Here is a 23249-nt window from a genome sequence, read left to right as displayed (position 1 = left end):
TCCAAAGACCCACTCCCTCCGCTGGCCCACTCTGGAGTTTTTCTGCTTTCATGGTATTTATTTTCAGATTCTTTGCCAACCCTACCCTTGACTTTTCTTTAGCTACTTTTAAGTTGTGTAGAGTTATTTAGAACAATTTATTTGTTCAAAGTATGCATGAATGAATACACCATGAAGTTCTGAGTTTTCTATTCTTCTGTTTGATCACATGCTTTCCTTGGTGAATCAGTCAAAATTTTGTTTATTCATGATCTCTAAGGAGCAGTTCTTGTTTTCAACCTTTCACTGTTTCTTCTGTTATTAGTATATTTGAAAATAATACTGTCATATCCTGTACATCCCTTGAAGGTATGTATCAGGAATTTGATGATGGTGATGAAAAAGTTCAGTTTTATGAGCTGTTGGATTCTTTTTAAAACTTGAGTATATACTTTCTTTTCAGTATAATACCCATTTTTATTCTGCTGCTGCATTCTCTTTCTATTTCTATACCCTGTGTACTTTTGTATTCGGAACTAGTCTGAAGTTAATACTATCAACCATAAATAGTCAGTAAGACTTCATTTTTCTCATACTTTCTTTCCATGTGAATTTATGTGCTCCTTTATGTTGGAACATGGTGTTAGTAATAACAGATCTGTATCTTGGGCAGAAATGAAGCTGTTACTTAGCATGGCTATTAGCTTTGCTCATTTCTCTAAATTTTCTCAAAATATTTCTATATGTGTAGAATTCATTTCTTGCTCTGCTGTTTGCTTCAACAAGAATTAGCTTTTCCTTTTCTTTTCCAGTTTTCTCTCCAATGACTCAAAATTGCTGCATTTGTTTCCTTTTAGAAACTTCTGTGATCATAGGACAAATAGGCCTTGTTTTCTAGTTTCCTATGTTGAAATTTGCCTACATTGCTCTATTGAAATTGCCTGCCATTCAAGAAGTGTTTGGGTTTAGTTTTGAATACTGTAATTGCTTTACTACATTTTCCTATCACAAATATTGCACCTTATAAAAGAATTTATATTTATTATTTAAGTCTCACCTAATTTTAGTTTTTTTTTTCATTTCATTATTATGATTATCTGAGCCTGCAGGGAGTCAAGGACTCATCGAGGGAGGCTATAAATCACCCAAACCAACTATCATACCTTCCTAAAATTCATTCACACTAGATGCACTCACTACCCCCTAAAGGCAAATTATTCCACTCACTCACTGTTTTCTGAGAAAAACCTAGCTCTTACCCCTTTCTTGACTGTGAACAAACTTACCTTCCATGGATGCCCCCATGTTCTCTCCCCACCTTCCATATAACGAAAAATTTCATCAGTTGAAATGCTGTAATACCCATTCAAAAGTTTATAGACCTCTTTCATATCACCTCTCTTTTTCCTGTTAACCCGAGTCCGCAATCCACATACTCGCAATCTGTCCTCATAATCTAAATCACATAATCCGGATATAATCTTTATAACTCTTCTTTGCATCCTTTTCACAGCTTCTTTATCCCCTCGGAACCTGGGAGACCAAATCTGTGCACAATAATCCAGGTGTGGTCTTATCAAAGCCTTATAAAGAGCCAAAATGACTTTCTTATCCTTACATGTCAAAGTTCACTTCAGCAGAGTAATTATCCTCTGAGTTGTATTTGCAACTTTTGCTATGTGACCTTTGAACTTTAAATTCTTATCCACCAATACACCCAAGATCCCTTGTCTCTTCAGTTTCTTGTAGCATAACCCTGCTAATATAATATGCTGCTGGAACTCTAATCATGCCAAAGTGCATAACTTTACACTTACTAACATCAAACTGACAGCCATTTTCGTTTCCCCAGATTTCCAGTCTATTCAAATCATTTTGTAATTGCTGAATATCACTAGCATTCCTGATTGGCCTGCCTATCTTCGCATCATCAGCAAACAATTGCACATCTGATGATAGACCCTGCTTGATGTCGTTAATGTATAGATTGAACAATAATGGCCCAAGGACTGAATCCTGAGGTACACCAATGGTTACCTTAAATTTGGCAGATTCACACGCTACCACTTTTTCATATTTGTCTGTCAACCATCCCCTGATTTGGATCAGGGGATGTCGACAAGAGATGATATTCCAATCCCATATTCTCCAGTTTACGCAACAGCCTTTCGTGTGGTATCCTATCAAATGCTTTAGAAAAATCCAACATTATCATAGTGTATCCATTCCCTTTATCCAACTGAGCCCTAACATTGTTATAAAATATGAGCAAATTGTTAAAACATGACTTTCCTTTAGTAAACCCATGCTGTTCCTTGCAGAGTATAGCATGTTTGTCTACCCATTTCTGTATGCGAGTTCTTACCAACTTCTCTAAAATCTTCACTACCACACCAGTGATACTAATAGGTCGGTAGTTAGACATCAGTTTTTGCATATTTCTATCATTCATTCCTTCCATTTCTTTGGTATCATTCCTGAGCTGACTCAAGTTATACAAATGTGTGAAAGTTATGCAAATTCAAGGTATACAAAACTCAAGTTATACAAATGTCTGAATTACTGCCACCAGAAATACCACATCCACTGTGATTTTTTATATACCATATTTACTGGCATATACGACGCGCCCCCCCCCCCCCGTTTTGTACACATTTTTTAGGAAAAAAACTTATTACTGAATATTCTAATGAATTTACAGTATCTCAAATATAAAGTAATAAGTAGGTCTACTTTCAACAAATACCTAATCTAACTAGGAAAGAGTACCCAGCTTTTAATCTTCTTCGTCAAATCCCAGAAATTCATCTCCAGAGCTAAATAAGAGACACTCGAAACCTCTTCTAAATCGGAATCTGAGTCGTCATACAACAAATCGTCCTCTGTATCATCCAGTGTATTACTAATGCCACACTTCTTAAATGATTTAAACACTGTATCAATTTTCACAGCATCTCAAAATCTGAAGACTGCATCCAGCAGTTTTCTGGATGCAGCGTTCCACTTCTCCTTCATAAATCCCTTAATTGGTTTATTAATACTAACATCTAAAGGTTGAAGCTGACTAGTTAGACCTCCAAGAATTACAGCTGAGGTTTCAATTCCTTGAGTTTATTTTTAAATCTTCTGTTCTGTGAGAATAAAACTGATCCCATACTATCGGGGCAGACTTCTTCAACAGTCCGCCAGAGCGGCTAGACCAAATGTTATCTATTCATAACTGGAATACTAGAATGTATTCCAGTAACTGGAATACATAACTAATGTAACTGGAATGCTCTCACACACTGCAAGGAAGCAAGAAAGAAATCGCATAACTCGGAACAGAAAAATTTTCAGAAATAAAAGTAATAAAAAACTGAGTATCAGCGTATAAGACACACTCTGTTTTTCAGACCTATTTTCAATGAAAAAAAAAGTGCATTTTATATGCCGGCAAATACGGTATTTGTTTTCATGGCACCAGTAATAGAATCACTTCATAAACTGGTAAAATTGGTTCCATTATAATATATTCCAAATTAAAAACGAGTACTGATGTAGGCTGAGTGAAAGTGGTAGAAGTAATTTTTTATTTATTTATTTATTTTTTTTTTTTTGTCTCGTTTACAGTGAAACTGGCACAGCAGACAAGGTTTAACAAACAGAGAAGTGTGGAATGTGTACCTGATCTGGATCAAATAGGTGATTCTACAAAGAAAATGCAAGAACTATTAGATGTTGTTATCAGTTATGTGGATGATGTTTTGGTAAATATTGTGTAATAGTTATTATTTAATAGTAGTAAAATGGAGTTAGCATTGTTGATAGGTTTTGTATTTTGACTCGCATAAGGAGAATCCTATTTTGTTGGTATATTTAAATTGCTAAAAGGGTGTAAATATGTGAACTGACTGAATGATTGGCAAATAAGAGCGAGAAAGAACTTCTGTCTGGGTAGTGACTTTTCACATAACAATATACACATCTCAAAGGAAACATGCTTTGCATTATGGGATACCAGTGGTCAGTAGTTTCATGTGAAATTAGCAGTCTCTAATAAAAGTAGCCTGATTAAAAACAAAATGTATTGTCAGTTATAATACACCTCATAAACATACTCTATCTGCTCTGTCTGTATTACAGGTATTTTCATGTGTGCTGAACTGGCTGACACTATCCTTCCACTTTTCTGCAAACCAGTAAACACACAAGCAGCTGCTGATTAAATTCATTCAGTGTCCTACTTCAATCATATCAAACCAACTTCTCATTCTTTTCTTTCATATCTTCTACCACTGATTATCATAGTTTTTCCACAGTTTTCCCTAAGGACTAACTACAACCTTCATTCAAAAAAAAAAAAAAGCACAGGTTCCTTTTTACTTCTTGACCACTTTTTCCCATAGATCATTAATGCGCTATAATAGTGTTTCTCAAACATGTGCTGCCAAATTTTGATAATAAAAATATTTTCCTCCAAATTCCAGTGCACGTTTGCCTATTTATATAATTATATGAAAACTTTCACCATCCTAAAATTTATGTAATATTGGTTTATTTTGCAATGTGCTTAAGGGTCAAAGCTATATAACTGAGAGGAAACCTCAACATAGTCTTTAAAGGAATGCGGAGAACCGACCAAGGATTCTGACCTAATGTCCAGTCCTTACCTTCTCGTAGTGCACCCTGTTGGGTATCACCTGAATACTGAACGAACGAGGATGGGCTGGAAATTTGGGATTTAGCCAACCAAATTGTATTCTTATTAGTTAAACAAAATACAAAATGATGGTACAACATGACAAAATTTCATGCCGGCTGGAGCGTCGCCTGGTTAAAGAAGGGCCCCCGTTGTTTTTGCCAGGGAACCAGGGTGAACAGCGAAACGTCAGCTACTGGAACAAATCTTAAAACACACCCTAACTCAACATCACCAGAGTTAAAGATCGGTACTGTCAACATAAGAAGCCTGAATGGCAAAGAAATGAGCTGAGAAATTAGATAAGTACCAGATCGACATAATAGGAGTGACTGAAACAAAAAAGACAAAAGCTGGTGAGATCTTTCTGAGCAATAAATACAAAACGTTATATTCAGGCAATGACAATCAAGGAAACGAAGGGGTAGCCATAGTATCATCATCATCATCAAATTCCTGCCATGTACCCTCAAGCAGTGTACAGGATATGATAGTACTACATGAAAAAAATTACATCATTACTAACTTCCTATCTACAATTTTCCTCCAAATCAGTCTGTTACTTGTCAAGACTCCAACATTATCAGATCTTATATTTCTATCGTCTAAGGCACTTTGTACCGTATTAATCCACCTTTATCTTGGTCTTCCTCTGGGTCGTTTTAATGCCAACCTGGCAGAGAACACTCGTATTGCTAATCTTTCCTCTCCCATTCTATTTAAGTGACCATACCACCTGAGATTAGCTTTGCTAACGCATTCCTGGATGCTGACAATGTCAAGTTCTTTCCTAAAATCCTCATTTTTAATATGATATTGCCATTGATGCCATCTGTTCACACCCATAATCTTTCTCAGGACTCTCATATCTGCGGTCTCTAGTCTTTGGTCAAGTGTTATACTTCTGACCCAGCTCTCAAATCCATAAGTTAAAACTGGTTTGGACACTGTCTTGTATACAGCTAATTTAGTGTTCAGACTAATTTCTCTCTTATTCCATATGAATTTATTCAGTTGACTTCCCACCATACCAGCTTTGCTGATTCTGTTGTCTATTTCTATATTTAATTTACCATCTTCAGTAAAATCGTGCCTAAGTAGCTGAAATGTTTTACTTGTTCCACAGGTTCTCCATTCACAACACAGTTAACATTTTCAATGATTCTGCCTGTTTTCATTGCCTTTGTCTTTTTATTGCTGACCTTCATACCATATCTATTACAACAGCTATTCAATTTAGTCAGAGAATCTCGCAGACTTGTAGCAGATTTATTTAGAAGTATAACATCATCTGCATAAAGCAAAGCTGACATTAACATCTCCAATTTTGATATCATGTTTAATACCACTTTCCTTCATAATGTGATCCATATAGATAATGAATAACAGAGGGGATAATGTACATCCTTGCCTGACACCAGATTTAACATTAAACCATCTTCCTGTACTTCCTTCAATTCTAACTGCTGACTTACATCTCAAATAAAGACTAAGTATTGCTTGATATAATGCTCCATTGACACCATATAACTGCAGCGTATTGAATAGCTTCTCTCTTGGCACCTTGTCATATGCCTTTTCCAAATTGACAAAACTTAAATACAGATCTTTGTTATATTCCCATGCTTTCTCGACTATTTGTCTTAAAGTGAGGATCTGATCCTGGCAGCCCCTATTTGGCCTGAATCCAGCTTGTTCTTCACCAAGCTTTTCTTCCACAATTCTTCTCAACTGTTTCTCAAGTATACTTGCATAGATCTTGCCAGGAACACTCAGTAGGGAAATACCTCTGTAATTCTCACATTCAGTTTTATTTCCCTTTTTATATATGGGTACTATTAGAGCTCTACTCCAATTGTCGTTAATTCGTCCCTCTGTCCAGGCTTTCTGAACTATGCAGTGCAACCACTGCATACCACCATACTTCAGCATTTCTGGTCGAATATCATCTACTCCTGCTGCCTTTCCACATTTCAAGCCTTTGATAGCTTTTTCTACTTCAAGTATGAATATGTATTCCTGACTGCATGCATGATCAGTGTTTTTTACAACTGTGCTGTCATCACTGCTTGTTTCATTTAGGAGTTTTTCAAAGTAATTACTCCATACTTCAAGGATATCTTTTTCTTCCATTTTCATGTCACCTTTATCATCTCTAACTCCTTTTACAGCACTCTTTCCTCCATTCCTAAGCATCTTCAACAACCTCCAGAATATTTTGCCACCTTCTTGATATTTATTTTCTATATTCTTGCCAAAGTCCTATGTTATGGTTGATAGTGATGTTTTCTCCCTGCTGCTAGTTTTACACACTGTTTAGCATTCTTGCATTTGTCTCTATATTCTCTAAGAGCACAAGCTGACTTATTTGCCAGGAACTTTTGATATGCTTTCTTCTTTTCCTTCACTGCCTCTTTAACTTCCTGTGTCCACCAGGGAGTTGTAATTTTTTTATCCTTGCAGACAACCTTATCACATGCCTCTCTGGCAGAATCAATCAATGTTTTCTTCAGAGTTTGCCACCGAATCTCCAAGGTTTGATTCCTGTTCTCAAACTCTTTCATTTTTCTTCAATAATCTTTGTGTATTTTAGTCTACAGTTCACATCTTACAGCTGCTCACCTTTTATTCGCTTTAAAACTTTCTTACATGTTATTCTTTTCAATATGAAATTCAATTTTATCCTGCTCAAGACTAAATAATGATCACTTCCAATTTCAAAGCCTCTGTACACTTTGGTGTCCTGCAGCAGGGAGAAAACATCACTATCAACCATAACATAGTCAATGAGACTTTTCTTATTCCTTGCCTCTTCTCTCCATGTGAATTTGTACACATTTTTATGTTGGAACATGGTATTAGTAATAACCAGTCCATGTCCTAAGCAGAAATCCAATAGATATTTGCCATTATTATTAGGTTTGCTCTTTTCTCCAAATTTTCCCAAAATATTTTTGTATGTCTCACAATCATTTCCTGCTCTACTATTTAGATCCCCAACAAGGACCCACCTTTTCCTTTTTCATTATGTCAGTTGCTTTTTCTAAAGCCTCAAAAAAATTCCTCCACTTCTATCTTAGTAGAACCTTCTGTGGGACCATAGGCATAAATAAGTCTCATTGTTCAGTTCCCCATTCTCATATTTGCTCACATTACTCTACTTGAGACTGACTGCCATTCAAGAAGATTAGCCTCGTATTTTGTGTTGAATACTATGGCTACTCATTCTTTTCCTTGATTGTCATTGCCTGAATATAACATTTTGTATTTATTGCTCTGATAGATCTCACCAGTTTGGTCTTTTTTGTTTCACTCACCCCTATTATGTCAATCTGGTACTTATCTAATTCCTCAGCTAGCTCCATTTCTTTGCCATTCAGACTTCTTACGTTGATAGTACCGATCTTTAACTCTGGTGATGTTGAATTGGGGTTTGTTTTCAGATTTGTTCCAGTAGCTGACTTTTCGCTGTTCGCCCTGGTTCCCTGGCACAAACAACAGGGGCCTTGTTTAACCGGGTGACTTCCCAGCCAGCAAGAAATTTTGTCATGTTGTACCATCGTTTTTTATTTTGGTTTAACCAATAAGAATACAATTTGGTCAGCTAAATCCCAAATTGCCAGCCCATCCTCATTAGTTCAGTATCCAAGTAGATAACCAACAGGGTGCACCACGAGGAGGTGAGGATTGGACATTAGGACAAAAGCTCTGGTCGGTTCTCCGCATTCCTTTAAAGACTATGTGGAGGTACGCTCTCAGCTATACTGCTTTGACCCTTAAGCACCCCGTTGCCATAGTATTCAACACTAAATACGATGCTAATCTTCTTGAATGGCAGGCAGTCTCATGTAGAGTAATGTGGGCAAATATGAGAATGGGAACTGGACAATGAGACTTATAGTCCCATTGTCCAGTTTGTCCCTTTGTGCCTATGGTCCCACAGAAGGTTCTACTTAGGTAGAAGTAGAGGAATTTTTTGAGGCTTTAGAAAGAGCAACTGACACAATGAAAAAGGAAAAGTTGGACCTTGTTGGGAATGTAAATAGCAGAGTAGGAAATGATTGTCAAGACATACAAAATATTTTGGGAAAATTTGGAGTAAAGAGCAAAGCTAATAATAATGGCAAATATCTGTTGGATTTCTGCTCAGGACATGGACTGGTTATTACTAACACCATGTTCCAGCATAAAAATGTTTACAAATTTACATGGAGAGAAGAGGCAAGGAATAAGAAAAGTCTCATTGACTATATTATTGTTGGTAGTGATGTTTTTTCCCAGGTGCAGGACACCAGAGTGTACAGAGGATATGAAATTGGAAGAGATCACTATTTAGTCTTGAGTAGGATAAAACTGAATTTCATATTGAAAAGAATAACATGTAAGAAAGTTTTAAAGCTAATAAAAGTCGAGCAGCTCTCAATGTGAACTGTAGACTAAAATACACAAAGATTATTGAAGAAAAAATGAAAGAGTTTGAGAACAGGAACCAAACCTTGGAGATTCAGTGGCAAGCCTTGAAGAAAACCCTGATTGATTCAGCCAGAGAGGCATGTGGTGAGGTAGTCTGCAAGGATAGAAAAATCAGAATTCCGTGGTGGACACAGGAAGTTAAAGAGGCAGTGAAGGAAAAGAAGAAAGCATATCAAAAGTTCCTGGCAAATAAGTCAGTTTGTGCTCTTAGAAAATACAGAGACAAATGTAAGAAAGTGAAACACTGTGTAAAACTAGCTAAATGAATGTCATAGGAGGACTTTGGAAAGAACATAGAAAATAAATATCATGAAGGTGGTAAGATATTTTGAATAAGCTTAGAAATGGAGGAAAGATTGCTCTAAAAGAAGTTAGAGATGATAAAGGTGACATGAAAATAGGAGAAAAAGATATTCTTGAAGTATGGAGTAATTACTTCAAAAAATTGCTAAATGAAACAAGCAGTGATAGCACAGTGGTAAAAAAACACTCAACAGGCATACAGTCAGGAATACATATCCATACTTAAAGTAGAAAAAGCAAAGGCTTGAAATGTGGAAAGGCAGCAGGAGTAGATGATATTCGACCAGAAGTGCTGAAGTATGGTGTTATAAAAGTCTTGCAGCGGCTGAACTGCATAGTTCAGAATGCCTGGACAGAGGGACGAATTCCCGATGATTTTAGTAGAGCTCTCATATTACCCATATATAAAAAGGGAAATAAAACTGAATGTGAGAATTACAGAAGTATATCCCTACTGAGTGTTCCTGGTAAGATATATGCAGTAAGATATATGAGAAAAGGTTGAGAAGAATTGTGGAAGAAAAGCTTTGTGAAGAACAAGCTGGATTCAGGTCAAATAGAGGCTGTCAGGATCATATCCTCACTTTATGACAAATAGTAGAGAAATCATGGGAATATAACAAAGATCTGTATTTAAGTTTTGTCGATCTGGAAAAGGCATATGACAAGGTGCCAACAGAGAATCTATTCAAAACACTACAGTTATATGTGTCAATGGGGCATTATATCAAGCAATACTTAGTCTTTATTTGATTTGTAAGTCAGCAGTTAGAATTGAAGAAAGTACACGAAGATGGTATGTTAAATCTGGTGTGAGACAAGGATGTACATTATCCCCTCTGTTATTCATTATCTATATGGATCACATTATGAAGGAAAGTGGTATTAAACATGATATCGAAATTGGAGATATTAATGTCAGCTCTTTGCTTTATGTGGACTATGTTATGCTTCTAAATAAATATGCTACAAGTCTGCAGAATTCTCTGACTAAATTGAATAACTGTTGTAATAGATATGGTATGAATGTCAGCAATAAAAAGACAAAGACAATGAAAATTGGCAGAATTGTTGAAAATGTCAACTGTGTTGTCAATGGAGAACCTGGAACAAGTAAAACATTCAGCTACTTAGGCACAATTTTTAGTGAAGATGGTAAATTAAATAAAGAAATTGCAACAGAATCAACAAAGCTGGTATTGTAGCAAGTCAATTGAATAAATTCATATGGAATAAGAGAGAAATTAGTCTGAACACTAAATTAGCTGTATAGAAGACAGTGATCAAACCAGTTTTAACTTGTGGATCTGAGAGCTGGTCAGAAGTAAAACACTTGATCAAAGACTAGAGACCGCAGATATGAGAGTCCTGAGAAAGATTAGAGATGTGAACAGATGGCATTATCATATTGAAATTGAGGATATTAGGAAAGAACTTGACATTGTCAGCATCCAGGAATGCATTAGCAGCACAAATCTCAGGTATTATGGTCACTTAAATAGAATGGGTGAGGAAAGATTAGCAAAACAAGTGTTCTCTGCCAGGTTTGCAGGAAAATGACCCAGAGGAAGACCAAATAAAGAGGTGGATTGATACGGTACAAAGTGCCTTAGACGATAGAAATATAAGATCTGATAATGTTGGAGTCTTGTCAAGTAACAGACTGATTTGGAGGAAAATTGTAGATTGGAAGTTAGTAATGATGTAAATTTTTCATGTAGCACTATCGTATCCTGTACAACCCTTGAGGGTACATGTCAGGAATTTGATGATGATGATTTAGTTTGCTGCAAATGCTAAACTAAATTTAGCATCACCAGTCAGTCACCAGAAATATAGTAATAATTGTTATCAAGTACTGCAGCTTAGTAGTTAGTAACATAGCTACATTATTAATTTCTGTAGATCTTTAATAAAGAAAATCTGTGCTTCCAAGAAGGATCACATTTCATATCAAAAACTAGGCACTTTAATAATAAAATTTAAAATCTTTCTCAAATTTTTAATTTTTGTCATGTCTTCGTATATAAATATACCGTGCATTGTAATAGAATTTGAATGTAGTCATTGAGTGTAAACTTTAAAATTTTATAAATTTACGATTAATTACAGGAGCATCCAGCATTAAGACACAGATATGCCGTGACAGAAATTGGCAATACTGAGTGTGCCATGGTCTGAAAAAGTTTGACCTATAGAATTTGAATGTAGTCATTGAGTGTAAACTTTAAAATTTTATAAATTTACAATTAATTACAGGAGTGTCCAGCATTAAGAACACAGATATGCCATTACAGAAATTGGCATTACTGAGTGTGCCATGGTCTGAAAAAGTTTGAGACTCACTGTGCTATAGGTCTCGCAACCTCTGTGTGTGTGTGTGTGTGTGTGTGATTGATATAAAAAAAACATTCAGTATGACAGAATGAACATAATGACATGTGATTCCAGTCTTTCAAAGCAACTATTAGAACTGATGGATTCTAGGCTGCAAGAGTAGAATTTGTTGGCTAACTGTTGGCATTGTCTGGAAATATATAATTAAAAAAAAAAAAAAAAAAAGAAATAATGAATTAATGAAAAAATTAGGATTTGAATAAAAACAAGAATCAAGGCTATCATCGATTGATTGATTTCTCTGAATTCACTTTTTATTGCTATCAGTAGCAAATAAAACATTTAATGTGTATTGGATTCATTTTGTTGGCATGAAGGAAATTTATAGGAGCATGTTTCACATACTGAATATATGGTATCACCTCAGATATGTGATAATTCAGTACATTTGCAAGTCATCACATGTGGATTGTAGTGTAGGTTCACTAGGTTTTGCTGTTTCCTTTACTTATGGGATAATCAAGAAAGAAAACAATGTTGTAAAGGATTGGACAAAAAGGGGAAATGCTATAAAGCATTGGACTTCTTGAGAAGCAGTTTTTCTTGCATGCCATTCATGAATCTTTTATTCAGATTTCTTCATCTGTTACATATAAAACCGATTTAATGAACAATTTTGTAATGGTTGTATGTAAGCTTATGTAGTTGTGAAAAACCTGCATGAAGTTTAAACCTAAGTTTCACTCTCAAATCTTTTCATGTTTGCAAGCATATCACTTTGTTTACATACAGAATGTGGAAACTTGGCTCTGTATTTTGCTAATACCATTGGCTTTACATAGTTATTATGTAAGCCTAACTCTACAAGAAACCTCTCCTAAGCCAATTCTCTGCTCTCAAAAATCTATGGGGGGAGGGTTATTGTAAGAAACCATAGGTATTTGGATTATGATCTCACCAGTTATCACGAAAAAAAAAAAAAGTAGCATTAATTAAAAAAATCAACTTTTTCAATCCTCTTCCCATTTCGTAGGTAACTATGGATCCAACAATCCATAACCACATAACACATGTCCATAAGGGAGTACTACTTATTCTCCCTTCTCCACTCACTAGTCATAACTTTCATAAAAAAAAAAAAAAAAATGAAAAAAAAAATCAACTCATACATTTAATTCTAAACAGCACATATAACATCAGTTATTTTTGACATAATTTCTTTCTTCACTGTATAATTCCCTTAAATGACACCAGATCACTGTTAAAAATAATTTTTTTCCCCTTAACATCACAGACATCTACATGAAACATTGGTTACTTCGCATGGAAAAATAAAACATACATATAGAGGGCATTGTGTCTTCCCTTTTGAGCACACCCACAGGGGAAAGAGTAAGAGGAAAAAGAGTTACTCTTTAGATGAGTAGATAAGGATAGAATACTTGATATGTAATTTAGGCTATGCAATCTCATTTCTTTTTCTATTCAATATAAAAATTCTATATTTTCTATTCTATATATATATAAAATATGTTAAAATATTGAACATATTTTATGCAGCTCAATTTTCTATTCTTTCTACATTATGCCCTAGATATAGAAAATAGGAATAGTATTTTATTAAGAAAAATGTGAGCGATGTCATTAATTTTACCTGTATAGTAATTCTGGTTACAAGAGAGATGGCTGTTAATAGTGTTTTCACAATACCATATTGAGTATGAGGCAAATGGGGGTGGGACACCAGGCTCGCTCACTTCTTTCAGATGAACAGGATCTTAGCAACGAACTTAATCTACTTCAAAGTACATTTCAGTTGAATGGCTATTCAAAGATAATTATCAACAAACTCCTTTTCAGTCCTCCCCCATACCGTAATGAAGATACTACAGTTTCTTAGGGCAGCATTTCTATTCCTTACATCAGCTCTATCTCTCCAAAATTAGCAAAAATCTTAAGAAAATTTAACATTTGAACCTTCTTCACAACACTGCCTAAGCTACATTGCCTTCTCAGTCGACCAAAGACATGAAAGTCATGCTATGGTCTCAAAGATCCCGACGTTTATGAAATTTTCTGCAACTGTGGCAAGCCTTACTTTGGACAGACAGAAAATCAATCGAACTCCATATCAAAGAGACATCAACTACAAGAGAACTCGAGCTACCACCTTATCTAGCCATGTCCTGTTTTCAGCAAATTCGAACAAGGAGGGCCTCCCACATCCAGTACTCTAGGAAAAGTCTAACAATCGTCACTGTTGTTATGACAAGATAGAAAGAAAAATTTTGGAGTCAAAAGAAATAATCCTAAACCGTGTTAATATCAATAATTATTTAAGCTACAACTTATCAGACTGCCACAGCTCTGCTATCCTATATTGGCGTTCGTGAGATCGTGGAAGCACGCATGTGCCTAATAATACAGTTGGAGATTGTTGTTCTTTTTAAACTCATCCAGGCTTTAGCATCTACAGTGTTTTTGCTGCATTTTTTAATACTGTTCAGATCCAGTTCCTCTATAGTTCTTTACTGGGATTCTTATATGTTTTTTAGCATCTGAAGAAGTCTATGTTAGACAAAACTAGTTGTGCAATTAAAACCTTTTATGTTAATCTCAGTCTTTAGTCATTTAATATTTTTAACATTTATATTTATTTATGTGTGTATATATATATATATATATTTTCAAAATTCATTTTTACTCGGTTGGAATATTATAAAAAAAAGGTTTAATGACTATTACCGAGAGAAAAGATGACAAGATATATTTAACAAGATACTACTAGTTTGCTAGTTTCGTTACATGAACATCCTCAGGTATCATAATCAAAGAAGTATATAAAAAATTACAGAGACTTAAAATTGTACTAACAGAACAAGTATAACAAACAGTAGCGTGTTTGAAAAAAATGCAAGTATGAGTTCCAAACAAACGAATACTACACGCTGTCGCGAGTGCGCCAGTACTGAACAGAAGCAACGTGTGCGTCAGAGAGATTGTAACTCAGGCTGTTGTTGATATGAGAGGAATCTAGAGAAATTTCCCTAGATTCAACAATCTTTCTTTCGAGTTCATTGTAGCACACATGGATGTTAGCAGTTTGAGTCCAGTTTACAATGTGCTGGCAGCCTTTGTCTGAGTTAGCTGAAAAGAGAACGTGGCTAGAGAGAGCGCTAGCTCTAGTCCTGTTATAGGAGATATCTCTACGGTGTTCATCCAAACGAAGAAGGATGGATTTAGCAGTCTGTCCATAGTATGGCTTTCCGCAATCACACAAAATCTTGTATACTCCTGGAAACTGAGTAGGAAGATGTTTCTGTTTATGTTTGCAAAGTAATGAACGAAGTTTTGGAAGCGTAGTGAAGCACGTTTTGAAGTTGAATTTCTTGAGAATCTTTGCCAGTTTTGGTGAAAGAGAGCTGATGTAAGGCAAGGAGATGAAGGCTCTTGGGGAAGAGGGATCTTCAGAAGTAGTTGAGTGCCTGGGGGAAAGAAATTTGTCAATTTTCTTTGGAGAGAAACCATTGTTAATAAACGTTTTTTTAAGAAAACGGAGTTCATTTTCAATTTCTGTTTCTTCTGTAAGTAATGATTTGGCTCGGTGGGCTAAAGTGGAAATAATACCACATTTTTGTGGGGGATAATGATGGGAGGAAGCATGAAGGTATCTGTCAGTATGAGTAGGCTTTCTAAAAATTGAGATTTTAATGCTCTCAGCACATCTGGTAAGTTTGAGGTCTAAAAAGGGAAGGCAGTCATCTGATTCCAGTTCGAGGGTGAAAGAGATTTTTTCATGGCACTTGTTTAGGTGGTCTAAAAATAAATAGAGGTTATTGACGCCGTCTTCCCAGATGAGGAAAATATCATCAATATAGCGGTACCAGACTTTTGGTTTAAAGTGAAAGGAGTTAATAGCTTTTCCTTCAAATTCGTTGAGAAATATATCCACAAGAATCGGAGAGAGTGGGCTGCCCATAGCCAGACCTGAGTTTTGTAAGTAGATCTTGTTATCATATTTGAAATATCCTGACTTTATGCAATGGGAGAGAAGAGCAAAGAATTTTTTTGATAATTTGTTCTTGAGAAGATCGAGGACTTCTTGAGCAGGAACATTTGTAAAGAGAGAAACAATATCAAAACTGGCCATTAAATCTGTTTTTTTAAGTTTGATGTCCTTGATTTTAGAAACAAAATCTGCAGAGTTTTTAATATGTGACGAAGAAATTCCAGAAAGATTTCTTAGAAAACTCGCTAGAAATTTGGAGAGATTATAAGTGGGAGAGTGTATGCCCTCAACTATAGGTCTGAGTGGGCAGTTATTTTTGTGAATCTTGGCGAGACCATACAGTCCAGGTATCAAGGGATGAAGTGACCGAAGAGAAAGCCGAATGTTTCTTTGTAACTCTAAGGTGGTTTTTAATAAATTATTAGTTCTATTGTGTAGTTCCATCGTAGGGTCATTAGCAATTTCTGAGTAGGTATCACTATTTAAAAGTTCCAAGATTTTATTATGGTAATCAGACTTGTTTAAGATGACAGTTGCATTCCCTTTGTCTGCCGGAATGATAACTATGTTACTATTATCTTTTAAGGACTTGATAGCTTTCCTTTCAGAGTAAGAAATGTTGTCAGGTGGAGGTCTAGCTTTATTTATACAGAAAATTGCTTCCATACGGAGGAGGTTAGCGTCTTTGTTTGGTAATAAAGAAGCTGCCTTTTCTATCTTTGTTGAGAGATGTTCTCTAGGGATGGATGTAGGAGCAGTGACAAAGTTGAGACCTTTAGCAAGTATGCTTTCTTCTGCCAAAGATAACTGATGGGAAGACTTATTGATGACAACTTTTTTTAGATAGGTAGAGTCAAAATGAGAAGTTTTGCTATCCTGATTATATTTAAGAGAATCATATTTTCTAATGAATTTTATTTTATTTAAATTCTGTATTTTAAAAGCCTTAAGAGTGCTAATTTATTTTAAATGGTTCCAAGATGAACTACACAATATAATTAATAATTTATTAAAAACCACCTTAGAGTTACAAAGAAACATTCGGCTTTCTCTTCGGTCACTTCATCCCTTGATACCTCGACTGTATGTTCTTGCCAAGATTCACAAAAATAACTGCCCACTCAGACCTATAGTTGAGGGCATACACTCTCCCACTTATATTCTCTCCACATTTCTAGCGAGTTTTCTAAGAAATCTTTCTGGAATTTCTTCTTCACATATTAAAAACTCTGCAGATTTTGTTTCTAAAATCAAGGACATCAAACTTAAAAAAAACAGATTTAATGGCCAGTTTTGATATTGTTTCTCTCTTTACAAATGTTCCTGCTCAAGAACAAATTATCAAAAAGACTCTTTGCTCTTCTCTCCCATTGCATAAAGTCAGGATATTTCAAATATGATAACAAGATCTACTTACAAAACTCAGGTCTGGCTATGGGCAGCTCACTCTCTCCGATTCTTGCAGATATATTTCTCAACGAATTTGAAGGAAAAGCTATTAACTCCTTTCACTTTAAACCAAAAGTCTGGTACCGCTATATTGATGATATTTTCCTCATCTGGGAAGATGGCATCAATAACCTCTATTTATTTTTAGACCACCTAAACAAGTGCCATGAAAAAATCTCTTTCACCCTCGAACTGGAATCAGATGACTGCCTTCCCTTTTTAGACCTCAAACTTACCAGATGTGCTGAGAGCATTAAAATCTCAATTTTTAGAAAGTCTACTCATACTGACAGATACCTTCATGCTTCCTCCCATCATTATCCCCAACAAAAATGTGGTATTATTTCCACTTTAGTCCACCGAGCCAAATCATTACTTACAGAAGAAACAGAAATTGAAAATGAACTCCGTTTTCTTAAAAAAACGTTTATTAACAATGGTTTCTCTCCAAAGAAAATTGACAAATTTCTTTCCCCCAGGCACTCAACTACTTCTGAAGATCCCTCTTCCCCAAGAGCCTTCATCTCCTTGCCTTACATCAGCTCTCTTTCACCAAAACTGGCAAAGATTCTCAAGAAATTCAACTTCAAAACGTGCTTCACTGCGCTTCCAAAACTTTGTTCATTACTTTGCAAACATAAACAGAAACATCTTCCTACTCAGTTTCCAGGAGTATACAAGATTTTGTGTGATTGCGGAAAGCCATACTATGGACAGACTGCTAAATCCATCCTTCTTCGTTTGGATGAACACCATAGAGATATCTCCTATAACAGGACTAGAGCTAGCGCTCTCTCTCTAGCTACGTTCTCTTTTCAGCTAACTCAGACAAAGGCCGCCAGCACATTGTAAACTGGACTCAAACTGCTAACATCCATGTGTACTACGATGAACTCGAAAGAAAGATTGTTGAATCTAGGGAAATTTCTCTAGATTCCTCTCATATCAACAACAGCCTGAGTTACAATCTCTCTGACGCACACGTTGCTTCTGTTCAGTACTGGCGCACTCGCGACAGCGCTTAGTATTTGTTTGTTTGGAACTCATACTTGCATTTTTTTGAAACACGCTACTGTTTTTTATACTTGTTCTGTTAGTACAATATTAAGTCTCTGTAATTTTTTATATACTTCTTTGATTATGATACCTGAGGATGTTCATGTAACGAAACTAGTAAACTAGTAGTATCTTGTTAAATATATCTTGTCATCTTTTCTCTCGGTAATAGTCATTAAACCTTTTATATATATATATATATATATATATATAACTTCAAGCAATAATGAAAGAAACAGAAGGAGGGAAGAAGAGAATTAAAAGAATATGTAAAAATGAAAATCTAGAAGAATTAACATGAAATCTTCATAACATTATGAAGTAAGTGTATGTGCTATATTTTGTATTAGTAAGAAAAGTCTGAGAAATTGTGGTGGTATTCTACTGATGAGTGATTTCTATAAAGTAGAAGTTTGTGAGGAGAAAGGACTTTGCTACTGCTTTGCAACACATGCATGCAGGGAGATGAATCAGATATGTATTTAAGAATTTTGTAACTGTGGAGAATAATACTTATAATCTTGTAAATAAAATCAAGGTTGGAGGAAAGTACTAAATTTTGAATGTTCTTTCAACCACCTTCCCTCTCTAGAGCAGGGAAGATAACAACTTTTTTGGTCTTTTGGAATTCAGAATCTATGGTTTAGGTTCACATACAGACATGTTCCAACTTATGCGAATCTGGAGTTACATGGTTTCTTATATGTACGTATTCCCATTCCGCTTCACCACTAGTCGTATGTTTCCGGCGCCAGCCGCATTCACTAGTGTCGCACATGCTGTGAACAGGCACTGACGTGTTTCGTGCATTCTCCATTCATACACAATTTTTATAGTCTACAAGCCTTGCTATTGTTTAATGTTATGTTCTTGATACAAATTTTATCACATAAAAAATAATAATATCGTCCAAAAGAACCAAGTCCGATTCTTCTACTGCTAGCAAGAAAAGAAAAACATCGACTTTTGAAACAAAACTCAACATTATTAAGGATTTTGAAGGCGGAATGAAAATTTGTGAGCTAGCAAAGAAGTTCAGTCTCCACGAATCCACAGTAAGAACAATCATAAAAGAAAGGTTTACAGATTTTGGAGGATATAGATTCTAATGGGGAACGAATTGTAGCCACAAGGCAAGGAATAAAAAAAATCATTGGCTTGCTATGAAGAAATTTTGCGTGACAAGAAAAAGACATTATGCCGTCAAACGAATCTATTAGATTTTATGAAATGATTGACATAGAAATAACTTTCTTTTTTTTATGTACAAAAAACTACAATTATGATTATATTTCTTTAAAAAAAATAGGTGTTTTTGTAAACCTTTGGTCCCAATTAACTAATATTTTCTATGTTTGTATATATGGAAATTACATGTAAAATTATACCCCGAGCTACGCGAATTCGACTTACGTGCTTTTTGTAGGTCCCATCTACCGCGTAAACTCGGGGTATGACTGTATTTTAAATTAACTAAGGAAACATAGCTTTTGACTGAAAATAATTCTTTTCTGGTGGTCTATTTTTTTTATTTTCTCCATATTTTTTTAAAGAAACTATTGCATTAGTTTCTTTTATTATTAAAAAGGGAAAAAAATGCTTTTAATAACAGAGGTTATAATGTAGTGTAAGAGGAAAGTTATAATTACTTACTTCAAGCCTTCTTTCATATGCATAAACAGTATGTGCAATATGATGGTTTTTGTCTAATTTGCTATGAACATTTTCACACAAATGCGCATTTCTACAGCTTTGTTGGCTGAATGGATTGCATCTCTGTTCTCCAGTTTGCAAACTTTTGGTTCAAATCCCACTGTGGCATGGATATTTTTGAATGCCTTTAGGTTATTGATGTTGTTTATTGTCTGATGTAGAATCCACTGCTAATTGGAGACCAGGAAGTGGCTTGAAAAGTTCATATTTGTCTCTATAGAGTTTCCTGAATTAGTACCATAGCCTACTATGGTATTAATTCAGGATTATCTACTAAAGATTACCTAATTAAATGTTCACTTGTGAGTGAGGGTGGAAGGTTCTGACTTCACCATCAATGCTAGGAACCACAGGACCCTATTTTTTCACTCTCTTGCTCACATGCAAATATCAACCAAGTCCAGTTGACTGCCAAACTAGTACAGTTTTCCTGATGATAGCATGCTGCATTCCTTCTTATTTCATCAAGCCTTGCACTGTGCAAATCATGGACAAGAGATTATATTCTCATTTTAATCCTATACCTAAGTGGAAGTATCATCATGACTAAGCTACTTGTATATAGAGGCTGTCAACTTTACATCAGTTACCTTAGTATCCCATAATGCAAAGTACACTTCCTTTTGGGTATTTATATTGCTATGCATTGTGGGAAGGATCAGTACCTACACTAGTTTAACCTTTAATGAAGTCTTCAAAGTGGGAACTAGAAAGATAATGAGGTTAAAATCAATGCATACATATTTTCCATATAGAAGTAGTAAAATGGTGTCTTGTCATATTTTTAAAATACTATGTATCAGAGATAGTGATAAAAAGTTTTTTTCACTTGCTTATTAAGCGAATTACAATAGATATATTATTGTTTTAATCCTCTACCAAAGCATAAACAAATAAATTGTCCCAAAAATGGATCCAGAAGAATTCCAAGAAATGTTGAACCCAAATATGAAGGTGATTGCTATTTTAACATCATCAATCATCATAAATCAAAAAAAAAAAAAAAAACATAAGCAAAAACAATATCCAAAGGGAAGTGTGTTTTGCATTACAGATTCTAAGGCAGTTAATGTGAAATCAGCAGCTGCATTGATATAGGATTAAAACAAAAACATCATTTCTTTCTTGCGTGTTATAATTTTCTTAATAAGCAAGCAAAAAAATTTCTACATCTCAACTAACCATTCTAAATTCTGTCCTCCAAACCAACATTTTGGATCATGCCAAAATCTAGAATAAAAGATTTCTTTTCTTGGAGTTGCACTAACATCAGATCTCTCATAGCATAAGCATATTACAATTTTTACCTTCCCAACATCTAGAAAATTAGGATTTCTCTTTCATTTTTGGTGTTACTTTACTGCTGCACAGCTATTGCCTTTATACAGATTACAAATACAGTCAATCATGGAATACTGTTCTTGCATTTGGGTGTGCCCATAGCTAAGAGTTACCTAAAAATACTTAATTCAATAAAGAAAAAAGAAGACTGATCTCTCACCACTTCACTCACTTTTGCCCTTGTGCAGTTTCTGTTCTATAAGTATTTCCATGATTATTGTTCATCTAAACTAGCATCAGTAATTTTTCCTGATCTCTACTAAATCCATTGAAATTCATGCAGTAGCCCCTCAACATTCCTTCACAGCTAAACTCCAAACTGTTATGATAAACTTCCCTTTCTCCATGTTCATTATGTCTCCTACAACCCTCTGAAACAGTCTTCTCTCTTATGTTTCCCAATGCAATACACAGGTCCACAAATAAAATGTGAACAGGTTTTGTCTTTCCTCTCACTCTCTACACACAAGCTACTAACATACCATAGGTTGACTAGCAAAATTCTCATGTATGTTGATATTAAAAATGTGTTACAAAATTTTGACAATTTCATAATCAGCATTCCTAATTTAGGAAAGAAAAACTTAGTTTATATTATAACATAGAAAGTAAAAATTTGTCTGTTGTAAATATTATTGTTAAGATTTATATCATTGAGTTTCAAATTGGTAAGACTTTATTTCTCTTTTAATAGGCTGGCCGAACACAAGCTGACAATACAATTGGTAGAACACTTATGGAAATGGAGCAGTGTGTCCCACAAATGGATCCAGAAGAATTCCAAGAAATGTTGAACTCAAATATGAAGGTGATTGTTGTTTTAACATCATGTCATCATCAAATTCCTGACATGTATCCTCAAGGGATGTTCAGGATATGATAGTACTACATAAAAAACTTACATCATTACTAACTTCTTATCTACAATTTTCCTCCAAATCAATCTGTTATCTGTCAAGATTCCAACATTATCAGATCTTATATTTTTTTTCTTCTAAGGCACTTTTTACTGTATCAGTCCACCTACCTCTTGTTTTTTTTCTCTGCCAACCTGGCAGAGAATGCTTGTTTTGTTAATCTTTCCTCTTCCATTCTATTTAAGTGACCATACCACCTGCGATTAGCTCTCTAACACATTTCTGGATGCTACAATGTCATGTTCTTTTCTAATATCCTTGTTTTTCAATATGATATTGCCTATTTATGCCCCTAATCTTTCTCAGGACTCTGATATCTGTGGTCTCTAGTTTTGGGTCAAATGTTATTTCTAACCCAGCTCTCAGAACCATCATCAAATTCCTGACATGTACTTCCTCAAGGGGGTGTATAGGATATTATGATAGTACTACATGAAAAACTTACATAATTACTAACTTCCTATCAACAATTTTCCTTGAAGTCAATCTGTTATCTGTCAAGACTAACATTATCAGATCTTATATTTCTGTCTTTTAAATCATTTTTTATTGTATCAATCCACCTTTATCTTGATCTTCCTCTGGGTCTTTTTCCTGCCAACCTGGAAGAGAACATTTATTTTGCTAGTCTTTCCTCTCCCATTTTGTTTAAGTGACCATACCACTTGAGATTAGCTCTGTTAACACATTCCTAGATGCTAACAATGTCAATTTCTTTCCTAATATCTTGTTTTTAATATGATATTGCCATTGATGCCATCTATTCATATCCCTAATCTTTCTCAGGACTCATATCTGTGGTCTTTAGTTTTTGGTCAAGTATTTATTTCTAATTTCTGGGTTTATTTCTAACCCACTTGTATACAACTTTGACACCCTTGATGATTATTATTTTTGCACCCTCCGTGAAGTTAGCAGACTCATCATGGGGAGGTTCATTCAACTGACAACATATTTATCATACCGAATCTCAAAATCCTTAATACTCCTT

At 35.0% G+C, this 23249-nt stretch overlaps 1 protein-coding gene across 1 annotated transcript in view; it reads left to right on the top strand.

Moving 5' to 3' along the window:
* The window catches only part of LOC150093875 (eukaryotic translation initiation factor 3 subunit F-like), an 82083-nt gene that overhangs the window by 55257 nt on the left and 3577 nt on the right, over positions 1-23249 (top strand). The window contains exons 6-7 of the mRNA XM_090412995.1: positions 3592-3728; positions 22036-22149. Coding sequence (XP_090269121.1) covers positions 3592-3728; positions 22036-22149 — 251 coding nt within the window. The remainder of the gene's footprint in view (positions 1-3591; positions 3729-22035; positions 22150-23249) is intronic.

The sequence above is a fragment of the Typopeltis vanoorti genome, chromosome 23, assembly GCF_054136105.1.
Source record: "Typopeltis vanoorti isolate ZY-2024b chromosome 23, IOZ_Tvanoo_1.0, whole genome shotgun sequence".
Classification (NCBI taxonomy): domain Eukaryota; kingdom Metazoa; phylum Arthropoda; class Arachnida; order Uropygi; family Thelyphonidae; genus Typopeltis; species Typopeltis vanoorti.
This window is presented reverse-complemented; position numbering and strand designations above follow the sequence as displayed.